Source organism: Panulirus ornatus, chromosome 67, assembly GCF_036320965.1.
Source record: "Panulirus ornatus isolate Po-2019 chromosome 67, ASM3632096v1, whole genome shotgun sequence".
Lineage (NCBI taxonomy): Eukaryota > Metazoa > Arthropoda > Malacostraca > Decapoda > Palinuridae > Panulirus > Panulirus ornatus.
In genome coordinates this window covers 19,222,167-19,236,753 of record NC_092290.1, presented here as the reverse complement: position 1 = coordinate 19,236,753, position 14,587 = coordinate 19,222,167, and the positions used below count along the sequence as shown (strand labels likewise).

At 40.3% G+C, this 14,587-nt stretch overlaps 1 protein-coding gene across 1 annotated transcript in view; it reads right to left on the bottom strand.

The window, feature by feature from the left end:
- Positions 1–14,587, bottom strand: part of LOC139747140 (uncharacterized) — a 353,413-nt gene that overhangs the window by 144,670 nt on the left and 194,156 nt on the right. Inside the window, exons 11-13 of the mRNA XM_071659064.1 lie at positions 9,856–10,022; positions 4,311–4,439; positions 1,816–2,088 (exon numbers count right to left, since the gene is read on the bottom strand). Coding sequence (XP_071515165.1) covers positions 1,816–2,088; positions 4,311–4,439; positions 9,856–10,022 — 569 coding nt within the window. The remainder of the gene's footprint in view (positions 1–1,815; positions 2,089–4,310; positions 4,440–9,855; positions 10,023–14,587) is intronic.

Sequence of the window (14,587 nt, the reverse complement as noted above, 5' to 3'; positions counted from 1 at the left end):
TCAGGTCAATCACTCTGGACATCACCCATCGCTTTAACAGTATAAATACCATTTCAATGTATCCCAGAACCCTTCAGGTCCACGATGCAACAATCATGAAAAAGTTACTGTACTCTTACTGCTCACTACCTCTGCACATACACATATATAAACAAACACTTTACCATGGTCCTGGACAGAGGATGTGTTGCAGGTGCCTCATAAGATAGAAGGGGCTCTTGAGGCAGGAATTAAGTATCCTATGGAATAAAGGAGATACAACACCTTCCCATGTTCCCTGTGTATTGTAGAAGGCATCTAAGAGGGGCAGGGGGCTGGAAACCCTCCCCTCCTTGTATTTCAATTCTAAAAGTTGGAACTGAAGGAGCCAAGTATGAGTGCTTATTCTCCTTAAAGGCTAGGGCTGGGGTGTCTGAATCTGTGTCAATGTAACCAAAATGAGAAGTAGGGCTTGATAGGTGGTATGTTCAAGAAAAGGAACAAGGATGTTCTAGTTCTGAGTAAAACAAAGTTCAGGAGAGAGGGGGAGAAAGATGTGGGAATATCTCTAGGTTAAAGGGTGTAAGGGTGAGAACTAAGGAAGGGGTAGGACTTCAGCTGTAGGAGTAGTGGGAATAAGTGTAAGAATGTAAGGAAGTGAGCCAGTGACTGATGCGGGTAAAAATGAAAGTAGATCAGGAAAAGTAGGTGATTACTGGTGCTTATGCATCTGGCCATGAGGAATGACAAAGAGAGGCTAGTATTTTTGGAGGAGCTGAGTGACTGTCAGTAGTTTGACGCAAAAGATCAGGTATAAATGATGGGTGATTTGAATGCAAGAGTGGGTAATGTGGCAGTTGAGGTTATAATCTGGGAGCAAGATGTATTCAGAAAGGTGAATGGAAATGATGAACAGCCTGTGGAGTTGTGTGCTCAAAAAAGACTAGAAATACTCAGTTTAAAAAAGAGGGACTTTCCTAGGTATATGTGGAGCAGGAAATATGACAAACAGGCATTATGGAACTATATACGATATGACAGGCATGCATGTGATGAGAAGGGCAGCTGTGGGATGTCTCATCATTAACTGATGGAGGCGAGGGTGAAAATTTGTAGAGGCTTTCAAAAAAGAGGAAATAGTATGGGCAAGAAGAAGGTGGTGAAAGTATGTAAGCCTGGAAAAGAGACCTGAGTGAGGAGAAACCTGGGGAGATTGAGTAGAGAATGGCAAGAGGTTAGAGTAGATGAAGCTCGGGAAAAGGGATAGGAATGGGAGGTATTTAGAGAAGTAGAGCTGATGTCAGAAAAGAATGTGACATGTGGAAAAAAGGGAGGCGAGCATTACAGAAAAGGTAGCAAGTGGAAGGATGATGAAGGTAACATACTAGTGAAAGATAAAAGAGAGGTATATGAGCATTACTTACAGGGAATGAGTGCTAGTGATTGGGAAATGTAAATGAGAAAGCAGCATGGGGACAAGATGAAAGTACTGGGACTAAGAAAGGGCAAATGAAAGTTGTGGTGAGTGAGTATCAACAAATGGAATAAACTGATTGAAGACACTGATAATTCAGACAGCATAAAGAAATTTTGGTTATTATATATGATGATGTTCAAGAGATTAGTGTAAAACTCCGATCTTGTACAGTAATAAGTAATTACACACCATTTGTAAACAATGTCACAACAGGATGCACTGTATATCAAATAATTATGAAAATTATGCTTTGGTTAACCATGATAACAAACTTGGGATTTTTTTAACATGTGAAAATCTGCCTACATAGAGTATGAAAAAATATTGCACCAAAACATATATAAATGCTTCATCCTTACCTCTAAACCCAGGCTTGCATATACACCTTCCAGTTTCAGGATCACATCCTTCAACATTTGGTCCAACACAGGCACAGATGCTCTCACAGTCTATGCCATGTTTGCCCAAATCACAAGTATTTTCACATTTGTCCCCAAAATGACCAGGCCCACAAGTACATTTCCCATTAACAGGATCACATGATCCACTCTTCTGACAGTTGCATCTTGTGGTACAGTTGCCTCCATAAAATTCAAGACGACAAGTACGGGTACACTGCTGTCCCACCCAACCTGAAATTGAGAACTGCTTCACCATTCAAAAGTTTAGGAATACAATGAAGAATATACCAATGTAATTTGACAGTTCTCTGAATTCTTTATTTGGGGCTATCATATGGATCTTGAAAACAAGTCATTACCCCCTTCCTTGGGAAAAAAAAAGAAATAACCCATACCATCTACATCATTAGAGATCAAATAAGTTTTTAAATCCATCAAGCATATACCCAATATATATATGAGAGTAACCTTAATTATACATTTGAAGGAGCACTATGAAAATGCTACAATCATCAATAGTGTTTTCTCTTTCATATTTGTTCACTCTTTCCCTCATTAGGGAAGAAACAAAGAAAAAGGCCTCATTCAGTCTCATCCATTCTGCAGATGTCATGCACAATGCAAAATGGCAGCTCCAAAGCTCCCTATCCATGACCAGGTCTTAAAGACCTTTCTGCAGTTCCCCCACATGCTTCATAAACTCTGGTTTATTCCACTGACTGCATGTAACCCCTATATATCATGCTGTTCAATTCAATTCATCCTGTTCATACCTTTTATCCTACCGCATGTTTAGGCCCTGAGCACTCAAAATCTTTTTCATTCTATTCTTCCATCTCCAATTTTGTCTCCTCCTTCTCCTTGACCCTTCCACATAGCTAAATTTTCCTAACTAATTCTCTCCATACGTCCAAACCATTCCAGCACACCCTCTTTAGCTCTCTCAACGATACTCTTCTTATCACCAGGCCTCTCTCATTACTTACTTGATCAACTCTCCTCACACAGCAGACTTTCCTCAAACATTTCATTTCTAGCAACTCTACCCTCTTCTGTATATTCCAATTTATAACCCAAGCTTCACATTCCTACATCGCTGGAACAAATAAAACAGCAAAAATGCCCACTGTTGCTCCTCCCAGAGAGTGCTCTCTCTATTTACACATTCTACAATGCTCCCAGAACCATCGCCCCCTTACCAACCCTATGACTCACCTTACTTCCTCAGTTCCACTTGCTACATATCCACTCCCAAGTATCTAAAACACTTCACTTCCCCCAATTTTTCTCCATTCAAACTCAAAACAAAACTAACTTGTCCCTTTGCACAGATAAACCTAACAAAATTGTTTTTATCCACAGTTGCTCTCAACTTTTTCTTTTCACACACTCTACCAAACTCAAACATCTTTGAGGTGTAGGGAAAGAAACAGGATCAAAATGGCCAACCCTTGAGTTGCCAACAGCCACACAGTAAGCATGTGACACGGCAACTTGTTGAGTATTGTGTGGTCTAGCTAGTGGTGTGAGGCACTCAAGCAACTAATAGAAGAGGGAAACTGAAAGTGAAATCAGAGGACAATCTACAGCCAGTCTGATACTACTCCAAGGTTTAATCTGATTGCTTCATTTACTCTTTAACAGCATACAGCCCCCACATACCTTATCATTCCAATTCTTTTTATCCAACACATGCCTTACACCAAAGACTCATTTACTCCACCCTTTCATCTCCTTGGTTTCTCCCTTCCCTTTCTGCTTCTGACAAGTGGTCCATTTATAAGTTTCCTTTCACTAATCATCTCCACATAAATGAATCTTTTCAACACATCACTGAAAAATCATCTCCACATAAATGAATCTTTTCAACACATCACTGAAAATTTGTCTTCAATAAATCAATAAAAAGAAAACAATATATCCATGTTTTCTGTATTTTGTATGATAGGAGACACATAACCTAAAAAGAAAATTTCCAAAATATTTAAAGGGAAAACAAACCCATTCTTTCTTTTAGTAGCTGTGTAAATAATTTCTTTTAAAAATCATGACACTAACTGTGGCATTACAAAATTAATTTCATATCTTCTGGTGTAGTACAAGTCATATCAACAGTAACATAAAACATTATCCACCAGAGCTTAAATGAACACAAATAGTAAATATTTTCTTGGATACTGGTGCATCAAACGAAACATTTACCTGGGCATCCTAAGAACTCCTATACAAATATTCTCACGCGTCCTTCAAGAAAAATCAATTAAGCGTTCTTTGCATCCCAATATTTCTAAGAGTTCTAATTTGTTTTTTCCATATAATCCTCATGACATTCCTGTCTTGAGATGATACAATCTAATCTCACGATATGTAACCAATAGCCATTCTGTAAAAATATAAAGTTTACAAAAAAGAAAGAATAAACTTTCTAAAGGTATGAGAAAAAAGTAGTTTACCTGGTTTACAGATGCACTTTCCAGATTCATGTGAACAGCCAAGGGAGTTCTTGCAACGACACTTCAGTTCACAATTCTGTCCATACCTGTTCTGTGGACAGTGTTCACTACATTGCTCACCATGATATCCTGCCAATACACAAGGCCATCAGATATGCTACAAGGAAAGAAATTCTAGGTACATATAAAGTTTACCATTACCTATAACTGAGAAAAAAAACTGCCATAAACCTCTAAGTCAGAATTTATCAATTTTTATCATATACAAAATAAGTTTTAGCCATGGGACTTACTTTTGTGCTAAACTGTTTTCAATTTCCTTAAATGGGCAGCTACAAATACCTTACCTCATTAGATTTATAATAAGTTTCTGCCAATCTAAAACACCATTCTAAAATGAGCTCTCCAATCAAGCCTGCAGATCAAAACACTGCAGTTGAAAAGTGTGTCAAATAGACAAGGTACATTCTGGCAAAAGTAACAGTTTCATGCAATATAACTTCCCATATGTTGTCGATGTACTGCATGTTCTTACCTTTATACAGAAGAAAAAATGGAATGTAGTCCACTATAAATGAGCTTTCCATGCAAGGTGTGAGCTGATGGTAAAAACCCATATGCTACAGTGCTTTAAACATTACAGGTCTAGCTACTGCAATAATTCAAGAAATTCTAAATGGCAACTATGATCTGATGCTGTCTTTCGTCTGAGGTGATTTGGAATGAGCTTCCATTTTGCACTTTAGCTTAGTATAAATACTAAAAAAAAAAATAGATAATAAATGTGGCATGGCAGGGAATGCAAAGGGAATGAGTTGTGGAGTGGTAGAAGGGGTGAAACATAATACCTAAGGTGGTTCGGGCACATGGAAAGAATGCAAGCCTGGGAGTTTACAGGCAGAGTGTATAACAGTACAATTAAAGGGGTTGGTGTGAGAAGAAGACATGGGCAAATAGAGTGGAATACTGGAGGGAGAGAAATGGTGGAAGAATGTGTGGAGTGGCATATAGAAGGGAAGCATGTGAGGGAATGGAGAAGGAGAGTCTTTTGCCATGGCAACCACTTTGATGGGAGTTCCCGGAGGGAGCATGCATCAAAAAGATATAGCTAGACAGATTGATGCAATAATACACCCAACTAGAATGTGACACAATGCTTAAGGGATGAGAAAATGACCACCAAGTAAATAGATCTATGTGTCAGAAGGAAGGCTTTAAACATCAGATTCTTATCATTCAGGATTGCAAAGAGGTGTGCTCTGAGAATAAAAAGGCATGTAAAGAAGTTAAAAGAAATCATGGAATAATCTGTGGGGATTGGATGAAGATGACAAACTGTCTTTGGTATAATATGCATCACAGTGTTTATGTACACAAATGAGGCCAATAACCATTTGTTCTTGATGTTACCTCACTAAGGCAAGATAATGGCATAGTGCCACTGTACAAAGGCAAAGGGGATAAAGGTGAGTGCTCAAATTACAGAGGTATAAGTTTGTTGAGTATTCCTGGAAAATTATATGGGAGGGTATTGATTGAGAGGGTGAAAGCATTTACAGAGCATCAGACTGGGGAAGAGCAGTGTGGTTTTCAAAAGTGGTACTTAGAAAAGCAAATGGATTTGCATGTAGCATTTATGGATCTGGAGAAGGCATATGATAGAGTTGATAGAGATGCTCTCAGGAAGGTATTAAGAACATATGGTGTAGGAGGCAAGTTGCTAGAAGCAGTGAAATGTTTTTGTTGAGGATGTAAGGTATGTGTCCGAGTAGGAAAAGAGGAAAGTGATTGGTTCTCAATGAATGTCGGTTTGTGGCAGGGGTGCGTGATGTCTCCATGGTTGTTTGATTTGTTTATGGAAGGGGTTGTTAGGGAGGTGAATGCAAGAGTTTTGGAGAGAGGGGCAAGTATGCAGTCTGCTTTAGATGAGAGGGCTTGGGAAGCGAGTTAGTTGTTCGCTGATGATATAGCGCTGGTGGCTGATTCGGGTGAGAAACAGCAGCTGTTGGTGACTGAGTTTGGTAAAGTGTGTGAAAGAAGAAAGCTGAGAGTAAATGTGAACAAGAGCAAGGTTATTAGGTACAGTAGGGTTGATGGACAAGGCAACATACGTTCACACTCAGTCTCTAGCTGTCATGTGTAATGCACCGAAAGCCACAGTTCTTTCCACATCCAGGCCCCACAAAACTTTCCATAGTTTAGACCCAGATGCTTCACATAACCTGGTTCAATCCATTGACAGCACATTGACCCCAGTATACCACATCGTTCCAATTAACTCTATTCCTTGGCACGCCTTTCACCCTCCTGTATGTTCAGGCCCCGATCGCACAAAATCTTTTTCACTCCATCTTTCCACCTCCAATTTGGTCTCCCACTTCTCATCGTTCCCTCCACCTCAGACACATATAACCTCTTTGTCAATCTTTCCTCGCTCATTCTGTCTATGTGACCAAACCATTTCAATACACCCTCTTCTGCTCTCTCAACCCCACTCTTTATTACCACACATCTCTCTTACCCTTACATTACTTACTCGATCAAACCACCTCACACCACATACTGTCCATAAAAATCTCATTTCCAGCACATCCACCCTCATCCGCACAACCATAAAACATTGTTGCAACCACTATTCCTTCAAACATACCCATTTTTGCTTTCCGAGATAATGTTCTTGCCTTCCACACATTCTTCAACACTCCCAGAACCTTTGCCACCTCCCCCACCCTGTGACTCACTTCTGCTTCCATGGTTTCATCCGCTGCTAAATCCACTGCAAGATATCTAAAACACTTCACTTCCTCCAGTTTTTTTCCATTAAAACTTACCTCTCAATTGACTTGTTCCTCAACCCTACTGAACCTAATAACCTTGCTGTTATTCACATTTACTCTTAGCTTTCTTCTTTCACACACTTTACCGAACTCAGTCACCAACTTCTGCAGTTTTTCACCCGAATCAGCCACCAGCGCTGTATCATCAGCAAACAACAACTGACTCACTTCCCAAGCTCTCTCATCCACAACAGACTGCATACTTGCCCCTCTTTCCAAAACTCTTGCATTCACCTCCCTCACAACCCCTTCCATAAACAAATTAAACAACCATGGAGACATCACGCACCCCTGCTGCAAATCGATATTCACTGAGAACCAATCACTTTCCTCTCTACCTACTTGTACAAATGCCTTACATCCTCGATAATATTTTTTCACTGCTTCTAGCAACTTGCCTCCCACATCATATACTCTTAATACCTTCCACAGAGCATCTCTAACAACTCTATCATATGCCTTCTCCAGATCCATAAATGCTACATACAATCCATCTGTTTTTCTAAGTATTTCTTGCATACATTCTTCAAAGCAAACACCTAATCCACACATCCTCTATATTTCTGAAACCACACTCCTCTTCCTCAATCTGATGCTCTGTACATGCCTTCACCCTCTCAATCAGTACCCTCCAATATAATTTTCCAGGAATACTCAACAAACTTATACCTCTGTAATTTGAAAATTCACCTTTATCCCCTTTGCCTTTGCACAATGGCACTAGGCATGCATTCCGCCAATCCTCAGGCACTTCACCATAATCATATCATTACTATTATTATCACTATCATCATACAACCCCAGGATCCTTTCATAAAGGAGTAATGAGGCTGGTATACATATATGTACGAAAAACTTACACATAACAGTAATTCTTTTTCTGTATCCGACTACCTTTCCTGTCTCACTGAAGTGGCAACGGAAAAAAATGAACAACGGCCACATTTCCACACATCAATTCCTAGCTGAAATATATAACATACGAACATCACAGCTTGCAATCCACAAGTCCTAAAGACTGCTCTATCCTCTTGCCAAATTTCATGTCATCAGGTTTTTGTCTAGTGACTGTACTCTGCTTTCCTCCCTCTCTTCCTTTGATTTGTCACATGATGAATATCCCACTAAATTCCATCATGCCTTTAAGTCTTAGTTTCTAAGTACTTCTTGGCTTGATGAATCGAAGTCAGACTTAAACATAACTGGTTTCCCCCTTATATCCTGTATAACCTCCTATTCTTCTCCTTTCCTTTATCGAAATCTCTTATGGCAATTCAAAGCCTCCATCAATATATCAATGTGCATTTTGTTCTTTTCTTTTCCCTTGCCTTTCTTAAAATCAGTGATTTAACCATATCAACACCCTACTTTACTGATGTTCCTGATTCTGGTGCCATGCACTTTTCAGTTACATCCCCCAATGTGGTAGTGTCAACCTTTGTCTCTAACTTTCTTTACAATCTCTCTTTTGGCTAGGAAGCACTGGTCCTGTATTCTCTGTACTTCTCAAAACCTTCCATCAACTAGCCTGTACACTTCCTTGATTGCTTGATCTCTAAAGGTGCACATTATTCTTTCAACAGCTTCACTCAATTTCCAGTGTACCTCTGTTTGTGTCTCCTAAATCTATGTCCCTCACCCTCACTCTTCATGTTTTGTTGATCTACTTGAGAACTTGCTTCTATTCTTCCCTGCCCTTTACCTTTGTCAGTCTGTGTGTGTGTGTGCGTTTTAGTCCTTTTCACTACCTGAACAGCTTTCATATGACTGGATGTGTATGTATAGCATTATGTCAAGTTGATGTACATGCATCTCCCAGGATGATCTATGGGTTATTGGTGCGAGATATTCCTTCTTAAACAAAAAAATGTAAGTAACATACACAGTATGTATAACTAGTGGAATCAAACATTAGTTAGGACTTCAAATGATAGGAGGAATCATTAGAAAATAACTTGAGGCCTACACCAGCTAGTCTGGGATTCCTCTTATGAGGCCCAGACAAATAGTTAGCTTCCTTTTAGTCCTAGACACATTATTTGCATCTTCATAGTTACACATAAAGCCTACATATATTTCTCCAAAAATCATACATTTACTTTTATACTCTTACCACCCTAATCTCTATGTTTCAGATCTCTTCCACTTTCACGAAAGGCTTTAAGAGGACCTAATGATCTGATGCTATTTGCTTTCCTTTGTATGTTTCTTCCATTAATAGGCCAAATATTCTCATCCAGTACTCTGCCAAGGTGGGCTTTCCCTATTCCAATTAAGGGATGACCATCTCTTGCATACAGAGACTATGGAACAAATTTATATTGTAGCATCTAGAAAAGATTCATGGGTTGCAACCTTGAATAGAAATGGCTGTATATTTCACCTTAAGGCAAAAGCAAGCAATTCAAGGCTTTTGGTCATATATGCCCTAACCTCAGGAAATAGGAAAACAAAACATCTTCACTTGCATGTAATGAATTCACTGAATGGGTCAAATTGCATTAATATACAAGAGAAAAACTAAATGAAAGTGGGTGTAAAATAACTATAAATCATTCTGGTAAAACTTATATGACTGGTGTGCACACTTTGTTATACTTGCATGCACGCACACAACCAACATGCAGCACATTAGATTTTATTCAAAAGACATGTTGCTAAGCAATGCACATAACTGCCCATATGAACAACTGGCATATGTCACTTACCAGGAGCACATATGCAGGTTCCATCAACTGGATCACAAAAGGCACCATTTTTGCATTGGCAGTTCATTGCACACTTTTCTCCATACTTGTAAAATGGGCAGGCACGAGTACAAGTTTCTCCTGCCCAACCCGCCTTGCACTCGCACACTCCAGACCATGGGTGACATCTGCAAAGTGCAAGTGAATAAAAGAATTTGACAGACTGATATCACATAATAAAAATTTTGAAAGTACTATATACTTATCTCTTTTTTATGGTTGACATATATCAATTGCCCAACAAATGGCAAACCCTTGACTGAAAACACCAATATATTCAGTAAAAGCTTGTCTGTTATCCTGAAAAGTTTAACGAAAGTCTAAAGGCCCTTTAACCCCTAAATCCCAGGAGTCTTCTTATGCCTTATGTATGAAGCACCACAAATCGTAACATAGGCCATAGATTTTGTGGGCCTATTTTGAATAACCCACATATATTTTGAAATTTGCTCTAACAGACTATCACTCTCTAGACATAATTTTGGTGTAAACATATATATAAATGCCTATGCTGTTTCCTGTGGGGTGAGCCATGAATGGATGATGGCAAGCAAGTATCAAAATGTACATGTAAATATATGTATATGTCTGCGTACGTATATGTATGTATGTGTACACGTTGATATGTATGTATATGTGCATGCATGGAGAAAAACTGGAGGAAGTGAAGTGTTTTAGATATCTGGGAGTGGATTTAGCAGCAGATGGAACCATGGAAACAGAAGAGAGTCACAGGATGGGGAAGGGGGGTAAAGGTTCTGGGAGCGCTGAAGAATGTGTGGAAGGCGAGAGCGTTATCTTGGGAGCAAAAATGGGTATGTTTGAAGGAATAGTGGTTCCAACAATGTTATATGGTTGCAAGGCATGGGCTATACATAGGGTTGTGTGGAGGAGGGTGAATGTGTTGGAAATGAGGTGTTTGAGAACAATATGTGGCGTGAGGTGGTTTGATCGATTAAGTAATGAAAAGGGTAAGAGAGATGTGTGGTAATAAAAAGAGTGTGGTTGAAAGAGCAGAAGAGTGTTTGTTGAAATGGTTTGGTCACATGGAGAGAATGAGCGAGGAAAGATTGACAAAGAGGATATATGTGTCAGAGGCAGAGGGAATGAGGAGAAGCGGAAGACCAAACTGGAGGTGGAAGGATGGAGTGAAAATGATTTTGAGCAACTGAGGCCTGAATATACAGGAGGGTGAAAGGCATGCAAGGAATAGAGTGAATTGGAACGATGTGGTATACCAAGGTCGAAGTTCTGTAAATGGATTGAATCATGTGAAGCGTCTAGGGTAAACCATGGAAAGTTTTGTGGGGCCTGGATGTGGAAAGGGAGCTGTGGTTTCAGTGCACTACACATGACAGGTAGAGACTGTGAACAAATGTGGCCTTTGTTGTCTTTTCCTAGTGCCACCTCAGGCACGCATGGGGGGGAGGGGGTGCCATTTCATGTGTGGCGGGGTGGTGACGGGAATGGATGAAGGCAGCAAGTATGAACAAGTACATGTGTATATATGTACATGTCTGAGTATGTATATGTAAGAATACGTTGAAATGTATAATTATGTAAACATGTGTGTGTGGGCGTTTATGTATATAGATGTGTATGTGGGTGGGTTGGGCTATTCTTTCGTCTGTTTCCTTGAGCTACCTCGCTGACGTGGGAGACAATGACTAAGTATGATAATAATAATACACCTGGGAATGAGAAGAAAGATCATGAGAGGCAAGAGGTTTGAGAGCAGCTGAATGACTGTGTTAGTAGTTTTGATGCACGAGACCGGGTTATAGTGATGGGTGATTTGAATGCAAAGGTGAGTAATGTGGTAGTTGAGGGAATAATTGGTATACATGGGCTGTTCAGTGCTGTAAATGGAAACGGTGAAGAGCTTGTAGATTTATGTGCTGAAAAAAGGACTGGTGATTGGGAATTTTTTTTTTTTTTTTTGCTTTGTCGCTGTCTCCCGCGTTTGCGAGGTAGCACAAGGAAACAGACGAAAGAAATGGCCTAACCCACCCCCATACACATGTATATACATACGTCCACACACGCAAATATACACACCTACACAGCTTTCCATGGTTCACCCCAGACGCTTCACATGCCCTGATTCAATCCACTGACAGCACGTCAACCCCGGTATACCACATCGCTCCAATTCACTCTATTCCTTGCCCTCCTTTCACCCTCCTGCATGTTCAGGCCCCGATCACACAAAATCTTTTTCACTCCATCTTTCCACCTCCAATTTGGTCTCCCTCTTCTCCTCGTTCCCTCCACCTCCGACACATATATATACCTGGTTTAAAAAGAGAGATATACATAAGTATACGTATGTAAGTAGGAAAGATGGCCAGAGGGCATTATTGGATTACGTGTTAATTGATAGGCGTGTGAAAGAGAGACTTTTGGAAGTTAATGTACTGAGAGGTGCAACTGGAGGGATGTCTGATCATTAACTTGTGGACGTGAAGGTGAAGATTTGTAGAGGTTTTCAGAAAAGAAGAGAGAATGTTGGGGTGAAGAGAGTGGTGAGAGTAAGTGAGCTTGGGAACGAGACTTGTGTGAGGAAGTACCAGGAGAGACTGAGTACAGAATGGAAAAAGGTGAGAACAAAGGAGGTAAGGGGAGTGTGGGTGGAATGGGATGTATTTAGGGGAGCAGTGATGGCTTGCACAAAACATGCTTGTGGCATGAGAAGCATGGGAGGTGGACAGATTAGAAAGGGTAGTGAGTGGTGGGATGAAGAAGTAAGATTATTAGTGAAAGAGAAGAGAGAGGCAATTGAACGATTTTTGCAGGGAAAAAATGCAAATGAGTGGGAGACGTATAAAAGAAAGAGGCAGGAGGTCAAGGAAAAAGGTGCAAGAGGTGAAAAAGAGGGCAAATGAGAGTTGGGGTAAGAGTATCATTAAATTTCAGGGAGAATAAAAAAGATGTTTTGGAAAGAGGTAAATAAAGTGCATAAGACAAGGGAACAAATGGGAACATCAGTGAAGGGGGCGAATGGAGAGGTGATAACAAGTAGTGGTGATGTGAGAAGATGGAGTGAGTATTTTGAAGGTTTGTTAAATGTGTTTGATGATAGAGTGGCAGATATAGGGTGTTTTGGTCGAGGTGGTGTGCAATCTGAGAGGGTTAGGGAAAATGATTAGGTAAACAGAGAAGAGGCAGTAAAAGCTTTGCAGAAGATGAAAGCCGGCAAGGCAGCGGGTTTGGATGGTATTGCAGTGGAATTTATTAAAAAAGGGGGTGACTGTATTGTTGACTGGTTGGTAAGGTTATTTAATGTATGTATGATTCATGGTGAGGTGCCTGAGGATTGGGAGAATGCTTGCATAGTGCCATTGTACAAAGGCAAAGAGGATAAGAGTGAGTGTTCAAATTACAGAGGTATAAGTTTGTTGAGTATTCCTGGTAAATTATATAGGAGGTATTGACTGAGAGGGTGAAGGCATGTGCATAGCATCAGATTGGGGAAGAGCAGTGTGGTTTCAGAAGTGGTAGAGGATGTGTGGATCAGGTGTTTGCTTTGAAGAATGTATGTGAGAAATACTTAGGAAAGCAAATGGATTTGTATGTAGCATTTATGGATCTGGAAAAGGCATATGATAGAGTTGATAGAGATGCTCTGTGGAAGGTATTAAGAATATATGGTGTGGGAGGCAAGTTGTTAGAAGCAGTGAAACGTTTTTATCGAGGATGTAAGGCATGTGTTCGTGTAGGAAGAGAGGAAAGTGATTGGTTCTCAGTGAATGTAGGTTTGAGACAGGGGTGCGTGATGTCTCCATGGTTGTTTAATTTGTTTATGGAATGGGGTTGTTAGGGAGGTGAATGCAAGAGTTTTGGAAAGAGGGGCAAGTATGCAGTCTGCTGTGGATGAGAGAGCTTGGGAAGTGAGTCAGTTGTTGTTCGCTGATGATACAGCACTGGTGGCTGATTCATGTGAGAAACTGCACAAGCTGGTGACTGAGTTTAGTAAAGTGTGTGAAAAAAGAAAGTTGAGAGTAAATGTGAATAAGAGCAAGGTTATTAGGTACAGTAGGGTTGAGGGTCAAGTCAACTGGGAGGTAAGTTTGAATGGAGAAAAACTGGAGGAAGTGAAGTGTTTTGGATATCTGGGAGTGGATTTGGCAGTGGATGGAACCATGGAAGCAGAAGTAAATCATAGGGCTGGGGAGGGGGCAAAAATTCTGGGAGTGTTGAAGAATGTGTGGAAGTTGAGAACATTATCTCAGAAAGTAAAAATGGGTATGTTTGAAGGAATAGTGGTTCCAACAATGTTGTATGGTTGCGAGGCGTGGGCTGTGGATAGAGTTGTGCAGAGGAGGGTGGATGTGCTGGAAATGAGATGTTTGAGGACAATATGTGGTGTGAGGTGGTTTGATCGAGTAAGCAATAATAGAGTAGGAGAGATGTGTGGTAATAAAAAGAGTGTGGTTGAGAGAGCAGAAAGAGGGTGTTTTGAAATGGTTTGGTCACATGGAGAGAATGAGTGAGGAAAGATTGACCAAGAGGATATATGTGTCCGAGGTGGAGGGAACGAGAAGTGGGAGATCAAATTGGAGGTGGAAAGATGGAGTGAAAAAGATTTTAAGTGATCGAGGCCTAAACATGCTGGAGGGTGAAAGACGTACAAGGAATAGAGTGAATTGGAACGATGTGGTATACCGGGATCGACGTGCTGTCAATGGATTGA